Below are 19,210 nucleotides of genomic sequence, written 5' to 3'. Positions count from 1 at the left end.
TATTTTCTAATATTACAAATTCATTTTCTAATATTATAAATTCATTTTCTAATATTACAAATTCATGATTTAGTAATATTATAATATATATAACATTTTGTAATATTACAAATTGAATTTGCAATATTAGAAAATCAGTCACATTTTTAATATTGCAAAATGATTTTCTAATATTTAAAAAAATCGTCATTGAATACGACAAATCCATTTTCTAATATTAGAAAATCAATTTCTAATAATAATATTTAAAAATAGTTTTTTTAATATTAGAAATTCAATTAAATTTTTAATATTAAAAAAAATAATTGTTTAATATTAAAAATTGTTTTGTGATATAACAAATCTAATTTGTAATATTAGAAAATGAATTTGTAATATTAAAAAATCATTTCTTTAATATTAGAAAATGCTCATTTTTGTCCACTTTGGCTTGCCATACGTATTCGTACTATATCCATGGAGTTATATCGTAAATCATCGATAACTATAATGAGATATAAAAATGATACCACAGCGAATGATACGGAGCACCGATTTTATTATTTTGTTCGCCCAAAATATAACATAATGTGCACACAATCATTTTTTCAAAGGCCGTGGCTATTTTGCCGGATCCGGTAAAATCGCTTATTTCATGTCATTCAGCTATTTTGCCTGATCCCGCTGATGTAATGTTATTTGGCTATTTAGCCGTCAAGACTTCATACATACAAAACTTTATAAATGTAAAAGAGATTATGAAACTGGAGATATGATGTAGAAAAAAATTTATAAAAAGACACATTTTTGAATGAGAAGTATTAAAAAAAAATTAACAAATAAATTAAAGAATAATAGGAATTCTAATTGTTAGAATTTTAAAGATTTTCTGTCATAAAAAATGGTATAATGCGTTAAAATTTTGAATAAAAAAATTTAAAATTTTACATATAAATTAAAGCAAAGTAGAAATTCTAATATTTAAAAATTTCTTTACTTAAAAATATAACTGATAAATACAATTACGTTAAAATTAAGATTGATTGATTGATTGATTGTTGGAAACGCCCGAGCAGCAATATTTCAGCTATATCCAGGCGATGAACATGAAATGGATGATAAAATGAACACTGGAAATAGTAAGAGGTGGGTAGGGCCGGACAATTTAGCCTCCTGTGGCAGGACCCAACGGTTCCCAGTCCGATAGAAAACCACAGAAGTGTTCTTTAAAGTGCAAGGAACGTGGCATCTTTCCCAACACCTTGCACCAATATGGTCTGCGGTCAGGTTTTCCGTAAGGCCTGACGACACCAACATGTAACATACCAGGGGTACCCTATTCCACCATCTGGAGCATACAACCTAGTTGCTCTGTGCACTATTTAGTCGCCTTTTGCGACAGTGCTGCTGCGGGCCTATTCTTTTGACATCCGGACCCGGGTCCGGCAAAATAGCCACTGCCTTTTTAAAACTATTATCCAATTTTATTTATTTATTCATTTTGTATATGTTTTGTTTTTGTTTTTGTTTTTGTTTTTGTTTTTTGTTTTGTTTTTGTTTTTGTTTTTGTTTTTTTTTGTGCACACAACTTGAATATTTATTTTGTTCCGCAAGATGGTGATATAAAACACTAAAAACAAAAGGTGAAAGGCACAACCACATGTCGTTCCAAAAAGGTGTCGTGCACGAATGTCACGACAATATTTATAACTTGTCGATATACAAGTTCTGTCCCAATGGAAGACCTTTTGCATATTTGTATCTATTTGATAGAAAAATTCTAGGTCGGATGTCAATTATCGGTTCTTCTAAACTATTTTACGCGTAACGAAGAAGAGAGAGAGAGATCGCAATGGTAAAACTACGTTTAATAACTATAGGGAATTTAACGTCCTTGACTACCCTGTCGGGTTTCGCACGGACGAACTGCGTTTAATTTTGGGCATGGACTTTATATTACACTCCTTGCTGTGGGCTTCGGGCCTGTACAAACGCTTATATAAATGTATATATTATTGAATTATTGATATAAACTCCATGTATCTCCCATTTCTTGACTGCCCGTTCTGGCAATTACATATAAGTTATTTATGTTTGGCTACCATTTACTTGTATGCAATAAGGAAAACTGAAGCCAACATATCGTTGACTGTCTTCGATTCGACTAAACATGCATGTAATGATTGTATTCTGAAATCCGAACAAAATAATTAAGTTTGGTCGATAGTTTTTCCTTACCATCGATCTCTAAGTGTAGGTCAAGATATGAGGCAGACTTCACAGTGTCTGTAGTATCCTTCATCTCAAGTTCTTTGGGGTGGTTGCGATGTAGCAAACCCCCGAAACTAAGATTGTTTAACGATAAGACTTCATCTATATAGCGGATACTGAGATTAAAGGACTAGCTAAAACGATGTTCATTCTTTCGGATCAGATTAGCTATAAAGTCTGCTTCATAAAAGTGAAGGAATAGGTCAGCAAGTTGAGGAGCACAATTTGTTCCCATTGTAGTGCCGACCATTTTTTGAAAAACGCGTCCATAACATTGGAAAAATATATTGTCGATAAAAAATTCCAGCATTGTTTTCTTCTTCTGTATATCTGAAAGATAAATTGGAATTTTTAGACTTTTAAATACTTTTATGCTGACATACAACATTGTATATGATAGTATAATTACTAATCTATCCTTCCATATGTTACATAACATGGGATAAAATGTATAGAAAACTGACAAGGAAACAATTCAAACTAATGATCTGAACAGGAAAAATGTACATCTTAAAGTGAGTTTTTGCATAGATTTAAATTATTTTCATTATGTCTGTGTATGGTCCTAAGTACTATTAGCTTGAGCAAAGGATATATACTACTACTACTACTACTACTAATAATAATAATAATAATACTTATAATAATAATAATAATAATGAACCATAAGACAATAAAATACACATCAATATCAAATATCTAGCCTTCATTTAGACCTGTGAACCATAGTGCATAATATACTATTTTGGTTTTTATGTAATTGATGTTAATGCAGATAATACAATAATAACAATTATAACTAGACTGCTACGCGTAGCCATATGTCCCCCGTCGAAAAAAAAAATCGAAGTGCAAAAGCCCAATAACTCGTGTAATATTTGAAATTTTGTCGAAACAAAATTGCGGGGCAATATGATCATGCAATTACATATGGTGACTATCAATACTACAAAATTTGAACAAATCTAAGGAGTTTTCCTATAGTGAAATATATATGTACAAATCCAATAAAGTCCCATTACTCTTGTCTAATCCTGTGTCCACACGTCTGACCGGACGGACGGACGGACTCAACGACGCACATACGGGCGGACAACGATATTTTTTTTTTTTGGTCTTCTGTTGCAAAGGTGCAGGGAACAGTGAAATAATAGTCATAATTTCCTTTATATTTGAACAGAATGACAAATTTAGTTTACAGACTAGTTCACACATTTCTGCTGCTGGAATATTTATATGTGAACCCAGTATATATGTACTTAAATATACAGGAATCCAAATTTTATACCTGGATGAACATATGTGTTCATGTCATTGGCGGGGTAGAAAACGCGTCCATATACATTCGCGTTTATGCACTCCTATAACACTCGTAAATAGTATAAACGCGTAATTATACGTGTATACATGCGTACATAATACGAATATACGCGCATATAAAACATACTATAACAAATATATATTACACGCATAATTTGATGATATGTATACGCGTATATGTTGAAATATACGCGTAAAATAACACAGATATGCGTATTAGACGGTATAACAAATATCTTGATTATATGCGCGTATGTAATTTGTATATTGTTAAAATATACGCATATATATACGCGCATATAATACAAATATACAGATATATAATAAATATATATACACAAAACTTGGTGATATACGCGTATGTTGTTAAATATATATATTATAATATTATATATATATATATATATATATATATACACGCGTTTCTACCGGTGCATCTGGTCCATGCTCCCAGTTTTTAGTGGAGTCCGAGTTGCTCATTTGCTTTTGTTACTTTGTATGTATGATTTTAGTTACTTCATGTTCTTTGTTGTGTATGTCTGTTTTCCATGTCTGGTCTTTGTCCCTGGATTACATTCTTTTGATTACTGCTATAACATTGGTTCCCTTGATTACTCTTTTACGACTGCTCTTCATAACAATGTTTATATACAATATATAAAATGCTTTTTGTGGGGAATGGACACAGAACATGTTCCAGAAATGCAGATCTGATGAAAGTATACACTATCAGCTCAAACTTGTGGAACAAAATGATGGCAATCGTATGTGTGGGACAGAGCGTCATAAAGGTAATTTTAAAGTACTGTTACAGGGAGAAAAATAGAGGGAAAGAGTTCTGAATGTATTACCAATACCTGATAAACTTCTTCGGGCAACTAACTGGACAAATTTAAAATAAGTCGGTAAATTGCTGTCTGATCACTTTTCTAGTAACAGCGGCCGTGTTTTTTTTTTTTTTTTTTTTTTATGGTAACGGTGATCAAGTTTTTTTATTGATCCAATTTTGTTCATATTACTATAAGGAACAAGACAAACGCCAAGAGATCGTAATAGCTAACACGGCCTACGACCAGGTGAACTAAAATAGAATGTTGTGTATCACGTCAGGGGAGCGATTCGGGCTCTAAAAACTTACAGAAATGGTCATTGGGTGGTCTAACCTTTGTTGAATCACAAAAAACATATCAGTCAAATATACATAACAAAATAATGCATGGTAAACAAAGGTCATAAAAACCTACTATTTTTGTTAATTTGAGACGGATTGCAATTACGCACAAATTTGTTATAAGATGTCCACATGGGAACGGCCATTTGAATTTTATTGGGAATGGTCTTGAAATACAAAGGCAGGATTTAATTTTTTGAGAATGAAAAAAACCAGGACAGGCCATAAGAAAATATAAAAAAGACTGCATCTATTACTGTCCTAATATTTTTTGTTTATATTGGACAAGGCAGGGCTTAAATTTTCCCAAAATGAAAAGGCAGGGTAGAAATTTTGATCCTAGCCCCACCTCATGAAAATGGTTGTACTTCCTATAAGTGAAATTGTTATCTAGGACAAGCTTGAACGCTCAACATAATATAACACTTTAAGTGCCATACAAATAATGTACATCGCTTGCTTCCACTAGCTATTAACACCTTATGTCAATCGTTCTGGTTGTAATCTGCATGAAATATCTGCCATAAACATTAAGATAAATAATTCTATCAGTTCCTCTTATAAAATATATAGAAACAGTGCCTTCGTGGCGTAGTCGTAGTTAAACAAAAGGATATGTAAAAAACTGAGCAAATGATACCCATTCACTCCCAAGATCAAGTATATAGAAGGTGCATAATGGCATTGAAATGTATAAAACTAGAGGCTCAAGAGAGCCTGAATTGCTCACCTGGAGAACTTGAAATCGTATGGTCACATCATAAATTTTGTTCATTTAAAGCTTAAAGCTTAAATGGCCTTTGGCTGTCATCTCATTTAATCAACCTACACCAAAATTTCATCAGGAGTCCCTATTCTCATTTCTGCCAAATCTGTTACCATTGGCATACTAAAATCAAAGATATAGGACAAAATATGTTTCCCACAAGATTTCAATGACAACTTTGAGTGTTCGCAGCCACCCGCTGAGACACCTGAGCCACACAAAAAGTGAATCTTTTGTAGAATGCACTGAGGACCATTAACCATTCATTAGCTATTCATTCATAAACACAAAAAAACTCATTACCAAAACTATTAGGTACAACTTATGCTCAACAACTCAGACCGGCCTAACACCTCTGAGTAGTATCAATTAGCAACTTCCTAACCAATGGGCGACTTACTTAAATTGTGAAAACCAATTATGCTGCCCAACAATGCAAACTTGGATTCACGGACTACCATAAGTTGTGAATACCCTCAAATCCTTCGATATCGTAGTACATATTTTTGTTAATCTCATATATGGGATTTACAGCACAAACATTCAGCAGGTTGAAACACAAACCCTGCACTTCAAAAAATAGAATTGATATCGGTGAGAATTTTTTTTCTCTCCACAAATTTTTACTTGTCCTGTTACTAGTATCAGAAACAGGTTTATCCAAAATCTACTAGCATGAAGCTTTCATTTAAAAAGTGTTTCAGCACAAATTTAGTACAGAAATGTTAATGCTACCCTTTACGTATGATGCGATTGAGTATTTTGTATTGTAAACCGAACACAACAAAGCTCCAGATTAGGAGCTTTCCCACAGATAGTGACAGTTGGGAAGTATGTAATGATGCTCGACAATTTTGCGTCTGAACATCTTCCTAAACGACAGGTTCTAATAAAATGTTCATAAGAACCTGTTTATTTTCAAATGTTTTAGTATATTTAGGATATTGCAAAACAGCCAATAAGGTAACAGGTGGCATTCTTTTCCGTCATCTTGCAAATTCATATAGACTTATGTATTTTCAATTGTCTGGTATTGATTGAAATTATGTAAAAATAATATGTATATATTATTTTAACAATTGTTTTTACATGAAATTGTGAATGGTAAAATTACAAACATTTAAAAAAAAACCTCTTTCAAGGGGGGATAATTGGTAATTTGATATATGAAATAATTAATGTAAGTAAGTGTTCTAGATCTGTATATAAAATTTTAAAAAAAATCTACCAGTTTGCGAAATCGTGAAAATTCCCAGGAGTCTATAAAAATATTTTAAAATTGCCTATACTATGGCTCAGTTGAATGGTAATACAATTCGATGACCTATTTTAACTCACCGGACCGAAGGCCACATGAGCCTTGTCATCACTGTCGTTAACAATTTTTCGAAACTCACCTCCGCTAAAATTACTCGACCAATAAGAACCAAACTTAATTTGAATGTTAATTTTATGTATTCTGCATAGGACTGATATGGTGACCCGGTGGTGGTCAAAACAAAAAAAAAATACATCCAGCGTCGAATCCCAAAAGGGATTAGGGATTTAGATCAAACGAAAAACATGGCCACCGTTTCTAAAATGAAACGTATGTGTCAAACAGAAGTTATTCCCATTTATTTTCAAGACTGTTGGGTTAAGCAAACTTCTGACGTGTGAAGGTGTTCAGAATGACGAGATCTATCTGTGGTCAAATTTTCGTGTAAATTTGTTACGCTATGTTGGAGCTGTTGTCCCCTTTCGATGTTTTTTGCGCTCCAGAATCGTTAGGTGACGCAATTCCTGACGGGGTAAAAATGTTTAACGAATGAGATTTATATGTGGTCGAATTGTCGTGATTATTTGAGCCATGTTGGAGTCATTGCCCTTTTAACATAATTACTTATTAAAATCTTATTCTCTGCAACTACATGACTAATTAGAAGCAATCTTGGTATGTATGTTCCTTAAGGTATTCTGGCTATTTCTGCACAGAACTGACTTGATGTGGGGATTTTTGATCTGTCAAAAAAAATACATGGCCACTGTTACTAAAAAATAGAACATAGAGGTCAGACAGTAGTTTTACCCATATAACTCCATAACTGTTGTAAATTGGTTTAGTGAATTTTCGATGGGGGTGTAAGTGTTCATCATGATGAGATCTATCAGTTATTTTTGCATTTTCATTGGTGTTATTACATTTACTTTCAGAAATCTTCTCCTTAGAAACTACTGGACAGAATTCAGTGAACATTTTATGTTTGTTCCTTATGAAGTTATGTATGAGAGTTAGGAATTTTAATCCAAGAAAATGCGTGGCCTTTTTGCAAAAATGCTCATTCATTGTCATCTTTGAGAACAAAAATGATTAACCTATATACAAGAAATATTAGGTATGATCTACCCCATCCTCCCAAGTCAGGGTTTTGAGTCTACCCTCCTTGCCTCAAACCCCTAACATCACTCATTCAAATTTAGCGGATATCGCCCAGCGACACCTAGTGAGTTACTTAAATTTAACCCGGATCCAAAATCCAATCAAATCACTCGTAATAGAAACTCTTCGATATAACTTGCAAAGTGGTTACACATAACGTCATTTTTTTTAAAGACAAAACAGAATCTACAGTTATCATATTTGCTCATATTGCATCATTTGTGACATCATACAACTTTTAGTTACTATATCGGATCGTCCATTACCTCGTATTAGTGTTTACCTTCCACAGACATTTTATGTTAAATCGATTTTCATTGGTGCTTCTCACCCTGGGAAGCAACCAATCGGTATTGGCTGGACGATACCCGCTAAATATGAATGAATGATGCCTGGGGTTTGAGGGAGCGAGAGTAGACTCAAAACCCTGACTTGGAAGGATGGATCTACCTTAACCTTGCGCTCAGTCATATGACATAAATTAAATATTGTGTGCCTGATTTTTTTAGCCAATGGAAAACTAATGCAAGAGTAATCAATGGAACCAAGGTTATAGCGGTAATCAAAAGTATGTAATCCAGGGACAAAGACAAGACATGTTAAACAGACATACACAATAAAGAACATAAAGTAACTAAAATCATACATACAAAGTAACAAAAGTAAATGAGCAACTCGGACTCCACTAAAAACTGGGAGCATGGACCAGGTGCACCGGTAGGGTAAGTATCCTCTGCTTTTCTGGAAACACCCACCGAGTAGCTCATAAAACGTCAAGTCCGGGGTAGACAAACAAGGAAAGGGAAAGCTATGACCCATTGAATAAATGTATAAGTCACTTTGAGTTATACATGTGTGAATTAAAATCTAAATGGATAAGATATGTGTGCTGCTCACTTGTTTGCCCCATGCAGGTCCGGTTGTTAAAAGAATAGGCCTGCAGCAGCGCTAAGCTTGTCATAAAAGGCGACTAAATAGTGCTCAGAAACCTAGCTGGGGCTAGGTGCTCTGCCCACAGAGCACCTGGGATGTGTGCCTCAGGTGGTGGAATGGGGTACCCCTGGCATGTTACATGCTGGGGTTGTCAGGCTATAATACGGAAAACCTGACCCCAAACCATAATGATGCACTGTGTTCGGAAATATGTCACGTTCCTCGCACAGTAAAGAACCCTGCTGTGGTATTCGATAGGAGTAGGAGCCTTTGCGCTCCGCCACAGGAGGCTAAATTGCCCGACCTTACCCATCCCCCCTTTTTCTAATGGCAATCAAACTTTGTCGACCCTATTATCCTTTTGTCCCATCCTTTTTTTTATTTCATCATCATTTCATGTTCATTTTATCATCCACTTAATGTTCATCGCCTGAATATAGCTGAAATATTGCTGCTCGGGTGTTAAACCCCAACAATCAATCAAACAATCAGCTCACTTGTTTGCTCTGACCTTTTTTTTATTTCATTAAAATTGTACTTAATATACATAATTTACTATGAGAGAATATAATGGAAGTATCATCGGTCAATACATCAAGTCTTTATTATGAAATGTCATTCAATTCTTTTTACAGTGACTCAAAGGATTGGATTCTTGGCACACAACTCAAAAGATCTACATAATGTGGCTGCTTATGCTGCTGTGGTATTTGACAAAGTTCTCTTCAATGTTGGTGGAGCCTATGATGGAAGTAAAGGGATCTTTACAGCACCTACTGAGGGCCTCTACTCATTTTCTTGGACTGTGGCCACTAGAAATGGGAACATTTTCTTTACCTATCTTGACCTGAAAGGCAAAGTAATGGGCAGAAATCACAGTGGAAATAACAAAAATTCAAATACTTCTGCTAGCCAAACTGTTGTTGTCTACATGAAGAAAAATGACAGAGTTCTCATAAGAACAGACAGAACAGGCCAGTATATGTTTCATGATGGATGGTCTACATTTTCTGGATTTCTAATCGCCTAACAGTCCTCGAATGTTGAATGATTCAGAAATAAAAAGCTTTTTCAAAAGAATATCAATGTCTGCTTGAAATAAAGGCCAACTGGTCCATAATCTTCAAGTCATATTAAGTATTTTATAAGTAAGAAATTACTGATGGCTCCCTTGATTTGTTATTTTATAACTGTAAATGTACACGGTCTAACATACATATCAGTTTTTGGGAATGATACACAAGTTTTTGGTATAAAATACTCAATTTAAAGTTATTCTTAATAAGGCATAGCAAATTCAAATCAGCCCATTTAGAGACGATATATATGTCCTTTCAATAGTTGTTTATAATTAATATAGAAAACAGACATATTATTTCCACTAAGGGCAATAACTCCAACAAATAGTCTGACATTTTCGACTTCAAAGAAAACTTAGGTAGGATATGTTTCATCAATTGAAAGTTTCTTTCTATCTATTATAATTTTCAAGACATTGGATGAAAATTGCTAATACCACCATTTTTCACCTACCAAGGGGAATAACTCTAAAAAGGAGTTGTCCAACATCTTTGATCCAATAGACTTTTGTAGTTTTCAAGATAAGTGCTAAAACCTGTAAAAAAACAAGAGGCTCCAAGGAGCCTGAACTGCTCATCTGGTTAAATTTTTACCTTTGAAGGGCAATAACTCTAACAAGGAGTTGTCCAACAATTTTGACTCTAAGAAGTCATAGTTTTCAAGATATTGGCAGAAAACCGTAAAAAATAAAAAAAACCTCATTTTTCACTTTTCAAGTGCAATAACATGGAGTTGTCAGACAATTATGATCCCCTGAAAGATTTTTGTTGGCCTTATAATAAGGATCTTTTCAGCAATTGAGAGAATTTGGCTAAACCTAATGGTTTTGGAGATACAATGTAAAATATGCAAACAAATACTGTCTGACGCCTATGTTTTTTGACAGATCAAAAATCCCCACATCAGTTCTATGCAGGATACCCCAAGGAACATTCATACCAAGTTTGGTTTCAATTGGTCAAGTAGTGTCAGAAGAGAAGATTTTGGAAAGAAATAACATTAAAAATAGCAAAAATCATTGAAAAAGGGCAATAACTCCAACATGGCTTAACAGATTAAAAATAGCAAAAAACGTTGAAAATGGGCAATAACTTCAACATGGCTTCACAGATTAAAATAAAAAAATTGACAACTGATAGACCTCATCATGTCGAACACTTATACTCAAGTCAGAATTTGGCTAAACCTATCGGTTTTGGAGATATATGCAAAAAATCATTGTCTGGCCACTATATTCTATGTAATACTATAGTAAAACTAAATGCCCAAAACACCTGAGAATGGAGACGTTCGAAAACAAAAACAAAACAAAAACCTACTAGTAGGAGCATCGAATATTTTTAACAATAAAAGGTGCATAAATTCATTACAGTGACTTGATCTTAAATGTCAGCTATGTATGTGTTATTTGCAAAAAATATTTCTAAATCATCTGTATGCCATTTTATTGTGAATTCATTTCATTTTTAATTTGTCTGATTTCTTCTTCATCATCTTCAATAAACTTTTTCTGAAGATGTTCTGGAACCTGTACATCCTTTAAGTTCTCGTGTTCAGGAGCTGGTTCTTCACCAATTAAAACGTCAATCAGGTTCATGATAGCCGGATGGTTCATACGTTCTGGTTCCCACTTATGGTACTCTCTCATTACAACATAAGTGTTTTTATCTTTCACATATAGCCTTCCCTTCTTAGTCGCACAGAGCTGAAATATAAACGAATAAAATGTTTCTATAAACAGTCCTCATAGAGATATGTCTCCCATGAGGCAAATGGTCGATGTCATTCAATATTTGATAGTGATTGCAGGTGCATCAACATGCAGCAGATACATGTATGGAAGTGTAATGTTATGCTAATGCAACTATACACTAAATACCAATTATCTTACACCAGTAGTTCAAGTTAGATGGACCTAATCAGAAAACAACATTAAAACCTTAAAAAGAAATTTAGAAGTCAATAGACCATCACAGCGGGGGCATATAGATGAAACGGACATGGAACTGTGATGTAGTGATGCTAAAACATCTACATTTTCCTAATGCATACACGATAGACTGATCTAGCACAATGGTTCATATTAAACTGACCTAACCAGAAAACTTGACATAAAATTTTAAGCAGATACCAACAATGATGAAACAACTATAAAAGCAATATCATAGTCTTGCTTTCAGCAACTTTTGACACAGGCAAGACAACAAAACCTGGAAAGCATCAGAGCCTGGTTGTTTGAAAATGTATTCAAAGGGCAAAAGTTATCCATAGAGCTGTAACAATACACTTACCTCACGATATGATACCTATCATAATACAAGGGAGACAATACAATATATTTTGTTGAATTTGAAGACCAAAGTAATGGTTTTCATGAAAAACATTTATGCATTTAATATATATCCAGCAGGTAAAGGTTTCAACTGGGCCCAGAAAGTCATGAAATAGAATAAAGAAGCAGATATATAATATGTTTCAAAAAAAGATGGTGATTATGGATAGCAATATTCTTGTACATCCTATCTAGTCACTGCATATATTACAAATGAATAACCCATACCCGGCAAGTGTCACTATTTGTGGGGATTTCCTCCAAGACAGCACCAAAATTTTAATTTTCAGAGAGCAGTATTGACCACAATTAAAAACAAAACCTTCAAATAAGTAGTGCATTATATTTACATAAAAAAAGCCATAAAACAGCTTTGATGAATTTGAAGGCCCAAATAATGAACTCGTGGGTGCTGAAAATTATTTCATGCATAAAATCCCCAAGGGCATTTTCAAATACTGGCAAATAAAACATGTACATGTATGATATTGATAACCAAGTATTAGTTCTATTTTACTAAAAGTCAATGTGTACAAACATGTACTGTGCACCCTAGCTGTATGTTTGCATGAACTTAGCATCTTAGATTGTTGTCTACAAGAAACTTCCTTCATATTGTTGCTTTACTATCATTTGTATTCAAACAACAAAAACAAACATTACTATTAGATACAAACTTTTAGACAAACTATTTCTTTAAGTCTGTCGTCCATTTCAATGCTATGTGTACTATTTTATTTAGTATTACTTTTATATCTATGTACAAGAAAGAAATTAATTAGAATGAGTAAAAACCTTAATCAATGATTCATAAAGTGTAGTGAATCATTGTTTGATACTGTACCTGGAATATACATTCCACCAGCATTTTCCTAATATCAGGGTCACTCTCTCGTTCTTTCTCAGGAGGTAGGTACTGCAGATCGACAGGAAGTTTGTCCATATCATTATCATCGAATTCCTCTGGACCAGCCAGTGGAAGCAGTAAGCGTGGAAGTAGGTCAACCTTATCACTAAGTAACCAATCATGGTAACCTAACATATAAAGTGGAAGAACAAAGATACAATGTATCAAATATAATAAATCGAAGAAGATACACCTGTACATTTATTGTTAGAATTACTGAAATTCGGACACACAAACAAATGTATGAAAGAAATCAATTGCCTTAAAAAAATGGGTTTTTTTCACTAAGACTAGCAATTAACCAAAAATGATTCAAAATCAGCTTTTTTCTCCTTCTTAATTTTTCCATATGTTTATTTGGACTTTCCGTTTTTGTTCATGTTTGGAGATTTTTTATTTGTATCTACATGTTCATTTGTACATGTATTGACTTTTGTATCTTAGTGTTGTAATACAAGTGCTACATGTATAAAATTTGATTGCAATACATTAATAGACTATTACCTGTATCAAAACAACAGTTTTTAATAAGACTAGCCACACCCCCTCGCCTCACTATGGAATCTTCAAAACTAAGAAAAGGTAAGCATCTTTGTATCACATATTCCTTTTCTGTCATCAGTTCTTGTCTAATCTGTGTGATCTGTGACAGGTTAGCCAGCAGTGGGGCCATAAAATGTAAGTTTGCTTTAGAATTGTACTTTAAATTGCACATTGCATTGACCATCTTTGAAATTCCAATGTCTTTATCAGACAAGATGTACTTCACAATTGAATTAGCACTTTCTTCTGATCGAGAAAGGTTAGACACAAATTTACAAACGCTGTCAGCTTGTTCACATCTTGGATCTAAAAACCTTTTAAAGCATTCTCTTATAAACACAGGAAATTTGTCACTTTTTGTAATTTTCTTACAACAACTCTCATCTGTAGCTATGTTTGTTAATGCCTTATATGCTTTACTTGAAACAACGGTATCAATGTCACTAGTAAGGGATATAATTCCATCCAGAAATACATTACTGTTGACAATGGCTTGTTTTCCATCTTCCTTGCCTGTCATTCCTAGGAAATAGTCAATGGCTATGTTTTTTATGTCACCTCGAGCAGCTGGATTAAGAAAGGGAGCGAACTCCTTCTCAATTTCTTCCATACTTGTGTCTGACATTTCTAAAATTAGAAACATTAAATCCAAGAATCACATATAAAAGATCTAGCTTAAAATAAGAAGAGTAATAACTAAATAAGTGTAAAAACTTGTTCTTAAATCTTTAGAAATCCATCTAAAAATTATCATACTGTCACTTTTAAAAAACTTTCTTCAAGCAAAACACTACATTGCGATTTATTGAAGCTTTAGAAATAGTAAAAAAATGCCGCCTAGACAAAATGCTTCAAATACGTCTATGTTGATTGATTGGAACTACTCAGATACATGTGTATTTAAAAAAAAAAAGCTACTTCTTCTTGAAGAGATCCGAATTAAACATTGTATTCTATGCCCAATTCAAAAATCTTTGACAGATATAACTTCAGAAATATTTGGAATGTTGTTTGCCACTCTCACTGATCAAAATATTCTCATCAAACTCAACAAGTTGTAAATGACATGAAGTCTACTTCATTCAAAAGGGAACATACCAGTAGTACTTTATGCCATGTTCACATTTATAGCTAATGCCTATCTCATATATTACAGTTAAAATTAACATAACTTTAATGTATACATATAACTTAAAATAAGTCATTGAATTGTTCTAAGAAAAGAACAGTAGCAGACACAATTTTTTACTGGATAATGAAAAATTCTATCAGATTCTAGTCCTGAAAAAAGTGTATGGCACTGCTCCATTCCACAACTTAAAAGCACCATACAAACTCTCTTCAAGTGCAACTTCACGTGTAAACAGTTCAAGATGTGAACAAAACAGGGTTCACTATATAGAATTCAGAATGTAGTTTGAACCTTTGACACAAAGCTAAGGTTGCACTAAACAGATGCATTAGTGGAACTCCAAATCAACCAGCCTATTGAAGTCAAACTAATAAAACATGAAACTTGACGGAAATATTGATTGAGGGTAGTAGAGCATTTGCAATAATTATTTAGTAAAAGGAGGTGTAAATTTCATTCTTTAAGCTATCTGGAAAGATTCAGGTCCTTGTTGGCTTGTATTAGCAGTAAAACGTACACTTCAATCATTTTAGTATTTAACAACAACACTATGCCTGCTAATCAATTTTACCTAATAATGCTACCTTTGTGTTGTAATCATGTATCATGTACATTGTAATGCATCTGCCCATTTTAGCCACCACGCCCCTGATTGGACATTAAACTTGTATAATTTAACTATTTTGTATTCTTGCTTACTTTTCCTGATAGTTTAAAAGTGTCTGAAATTTAAGGAAACCTGTTTTTTACAGTTAATTTTGCGAGGGCGCCCAAAATATGTCATAAAAATGTACATTGTACATTTTTGTAGTTCATCAGTTGGGGAATTCGGTCTAATTAGTAATAAGTAAAATGTGAGTTGTAACATCAACAGTGTCCACTGAGTTAATCCTCGAGTAAAGGTATAAGTATTATACAAAACAAATATTCGTTCATTATATATTGGTATTATATGGTTGGAAGTTACCAGTCAACTACTAACTTCAAGTGTACTCTGGAAATACAATAATTTAGTTTTGCACGTGTTTACATCGGAAGTAAATATATCGAAGTAAAATTTAGTAAAATTTCCGGAATAGTTTCATTCTAGTTCCGGATGAAGAGCTAGTCGTTTGTAAAATCGGCAAAAAAGACATATTCATCAAATAAATCATTCAAACATAAACGATGCTTTTTTTTCAATTTAAGTTGTATTTTATTTAATTTTGCTGGGGGGGGGGGTTGCATTCACAAAGGCAGTTTCTCTCAGTTGGGCCAACATATCCTTTGTTTGGTTCTTTGGCTGTTGCTAATTTAAATAGACAACGATTGGCCTCATTGTATTGTTTTGATACTGATATTACAGGTATGATATACTTTTCAAAAATTAAATTATCTCTAATTTATAACAAATGTATTAATGTTTTAATTTTAAATGCTACTTATGCATTAAATATTTGCTGACAAAACTTTTCTTCGATTGCTTCTATATTCATACATTAAAAAAAAATAAAATATCACGGGAGCGCTCGATCGGGGTGAACTGTTTTCAGTGGGTTACTGAACTGCGTGCGCCACTGTACAGAATATGTTTTATTCCAACCAATGGACCATTTACAGAGTATATATATTGACATAGTTCTGGTTCAACTTCAATAAAAGTATATAATAAAAAAAAACATCTGAAAAATTCGTAATTTTCACTGTCTTTGAAGGTCTCATCGTCTCCAAAATATTTGACAAAAAAATTCCAAAGCATTTGAGAAGTTCAATGTTAAAAGCCACTGAAATTTTGATTTATTACTCAAATTTTTAAAGTTTTTATATGTTAAGGAGATTTCCGAAAAAGGTATCATTAGACCCTTTTGTGGTAAGTTGGTGAGCATGCTCAATACACACTTCCGCGAGATGGGGCTTGGGTAGAACAAAACAATTTTCCTCGCGGAAGTGTATATTGAGCATGCTCCACGCATGCTCATCGACTACCCCAACGTTAGCACAAAAAGGTCTTTTCTAATATATTTATAAAGAGCACATTCTGCAACAAAATGAACTTCTAGACAACGGTTGGTCTTTATTTCATACAGTAATCTGAATGTCGTTTAAGACCGAGAGTTAAAAATATATCCTCAAAAGGGACCTAAGTAACATCCTCCAGCCATTGTCAATTTGAATGAATGACGTACGTAATATCATCCATGACTCACTCCATTTGTATTGTACAAAACGGATAAGACGTAAGAAAGTAGACAAGAAAGCATCAAATTATTTCTTCAAAGCAGTTATGAAAATAGTTGATTTCCGAATAAAACATTTCAAGGAACACTTAATTACTCCTTATCAGCGACTTTATCTTTTTTTATTATTATTATTAGTATTCTATAGTCCCTGTCATAATAAACAACATTAAAACCGTATTTCCTGAATAAAACACGAACCGAGAAAAACTTTACAAGTTTTCAGAAATTTAAATGCTAGGCACAGTAACATGGAAGTAACTGGCTTCCCAAACTTCAGAAATTACGTTATAAGTATAGATCCATTTCCTCTTTAAGTCTTGATTTCCCATTTTACCTACTAGTGCTCTCAATACCAGAAAAAAAACCTGAATTATAAACTTTTGTAACAAAGCCCATGATTTTTTTTTGGAGTGTAAAAACACGTTTGAAGTGCTTGGTGAATTACATAGCCATGTGGGATCTTTCGAACTAAAATTTTAATTTTTCGATCAATTTTATTCACTGCACTTCCAGAAAATCTCATAAAACAACAACTTATATTCTCAAAAGGTCATTTGATAAATCGGAACGTGAATGTATTTTTGTTCGAATTCATTTAGATATTTTTTTTCTAAAAAAAAAAAAATAATAACACAACAAAAATACGTTAATTGGACTTTTTCATATATGCTTACTGCACTAAAATTCCTGATAGACAACATTTTCGTTATGGGAAAGTTGATTTGATTCAAGTTAAATTTTATTTTCTTAAGCGTTCTTTAAAATATCTTTATGAATAATTTTGTCTGGAAATCTTAAAAGAAACGTTTTAAATTTGATTTTACTTAATTTTTTGTATATTGTTTGGTCAATGCCAAATTTGTCAGAACAGAAAAAAAACTATATTTGCATACCACGACTGGTTAGCAACTCTTCTTTCAGAGGAGTTTTCAGTAAATCACCATGAAGTAGTTCCGTTGGGGAGTTATCAAGGCGATGTCAACACATGAACATTGGCATCAATATATAAAGGAAGCTTTCCTAGATCTTTTTGAACACTTAATATATTTTTTTTACACTAAAAAATCAATATACTTACAAAATTAAAGATTTAGTTTTTTCTGACTCTCATTTTTTAAATATTTCAAAAAGATGCACGCGTATGAAATAAACAATATATACCTTAGATTTAAAATGCTTGTAAATAGTCAGTTTCAGATATTATACATTTATTATACAGTTTTCATTTACAAATCACTGAAAGGAACTTCTAAAACATGAAAAAGTCGAAGAAGGTTACATTACCAGAAATGGATCACATTGTTCTTAACAAAGGGGTTCAAGGCTATAGGTTACTCATTTTGCCGAAATTGTGAACAAAATAAGGCACGAACCATTTTCTTATGGTGAGGGGGCCTGGGATTTCCTAATTTAATTTTTTTTTTCAGACCAAAATAAAATTGGAATTTTTTTTTACACTTTCAGCAAATATTTTTATTTTATCTTATTTATTTATTTATTTATTTATTTTTTTTGAGAAACTAATTTTTTTTTCTTTTTTGAATTTCCTGAAATGTATGCTTTTTGATCTCTGCAAGAGCAATATCCCAGCGTATGCTGATAGGAAAAATACATATTATAAAGCACATGGTTCAAGGTTATATTTTATTACGGTAATATAAAACAATTTTGTCTATAGCCTTGTCTTGGTTTTGGTGAGCATAGTTTTTGTAGGCCAGTTCCTGCACTATGGGACTCCCTGAGACCATCATAGAGATACCAAGATCCTTGAATTTTCATGAATTTTCAAGCAAGGAATACCTGAAAAATCATACGTAAATACATACTCAAACATCTTTTTGCATTATTTTTGTTTTGTTTCAGAGAATATCAAGTTTGAACAGTGACAATAAATGATCCCTAGAGATATTAAGCGTCAATAGTAATAGTTCTATAATGTAAATTACACCATAATATATGTATACATGAATGAGTATAAAATGATATTAATAAAACATAGGTAAAAGCTACGTGACAATCATCTTAGCTAAACTTAACTATTTAATATAATAAAGCTGAACATATAATTCAAAATGTTCTGTATAATAATGTATGGCAGCAGTTTTTTTTTCTTTTTTAGGCATTCTTGTGTTCTGTAC

General features: G+C 32.9%; 2 protein-coding genes across 2 annotated transcripts; one reads left to right on the top strand and one right to left on the bottom strand.

Annotated features, from left to right (window-relative positions):
- The first annotated feature begins 4,215 nt into the window (after window positions 1-4,215).
- On the top strand, window positions 4,216-9,939 carry LOC148608463 (cerebellin-1-like). The gene is made up of 2 exons (XM_088545626.1): window positions 4,216-4,361; window positions 9,495-9,939. Exons 1-2 carry the CDS (start codon window positions 4,262-4,264, stop codon window positions 9,887-9,889), a joined length of 495 nt encoding a protein of 164 aa, XP_088401752.1. The 5' UTR covers window positions 4,216-4,261; the 3' UTR covers window positions 9,890-9,939.
- Window positions 9,940-11,367: 1,428 nt separating this feature from the next.
- LOC148608462 (co-chaperone protein HGH1 homolog) lies at window positions 11,368-15,906 on the bottom strand. Its single transcript, XM_088545625.1, has 4 exons — window positions 15,836-15,906; window positions 13,683-14,348; window positions 13,116-13,306; window positions 11,368-11,644 (listed from the first exon to the last, which is right to left on the bottom strand). Exons 2-4 carry the CDS (start codon window positions 14,344-14,346, stop codon window positions 11,384-11,386), a joined length of 1,116 nt encoding a protein of 371 aa, XP_088401751.1. The 5' UTR covers window positions 14,347-14,348; window positions 15,836-15,906; the 3' UTR covers window positions 11,368-11,383.
- Window positions 15,907-19,210: the final 3,304 nt, after the last annotated feature.

Source organism: Perna viridis, chromosome 9, assembly GCF_037379345.1.
Source record: "Perna viridis isolate PV_CMFRI_1.1 ecotype Kerala chromosome 9, ASM3737934v1, whole genome shotgun sequence".
Classification (NCBI taxonomy): Eukaryota; Metazoa; Mollusca; class Bivalvia; order Mytilida; family Mytilidae; genus Perna; species Perna viridis.
Note: the sequence above shows the minus strand (reverse complement) of the source record. Positions and strands in the feature narration are given on the sequence as shown.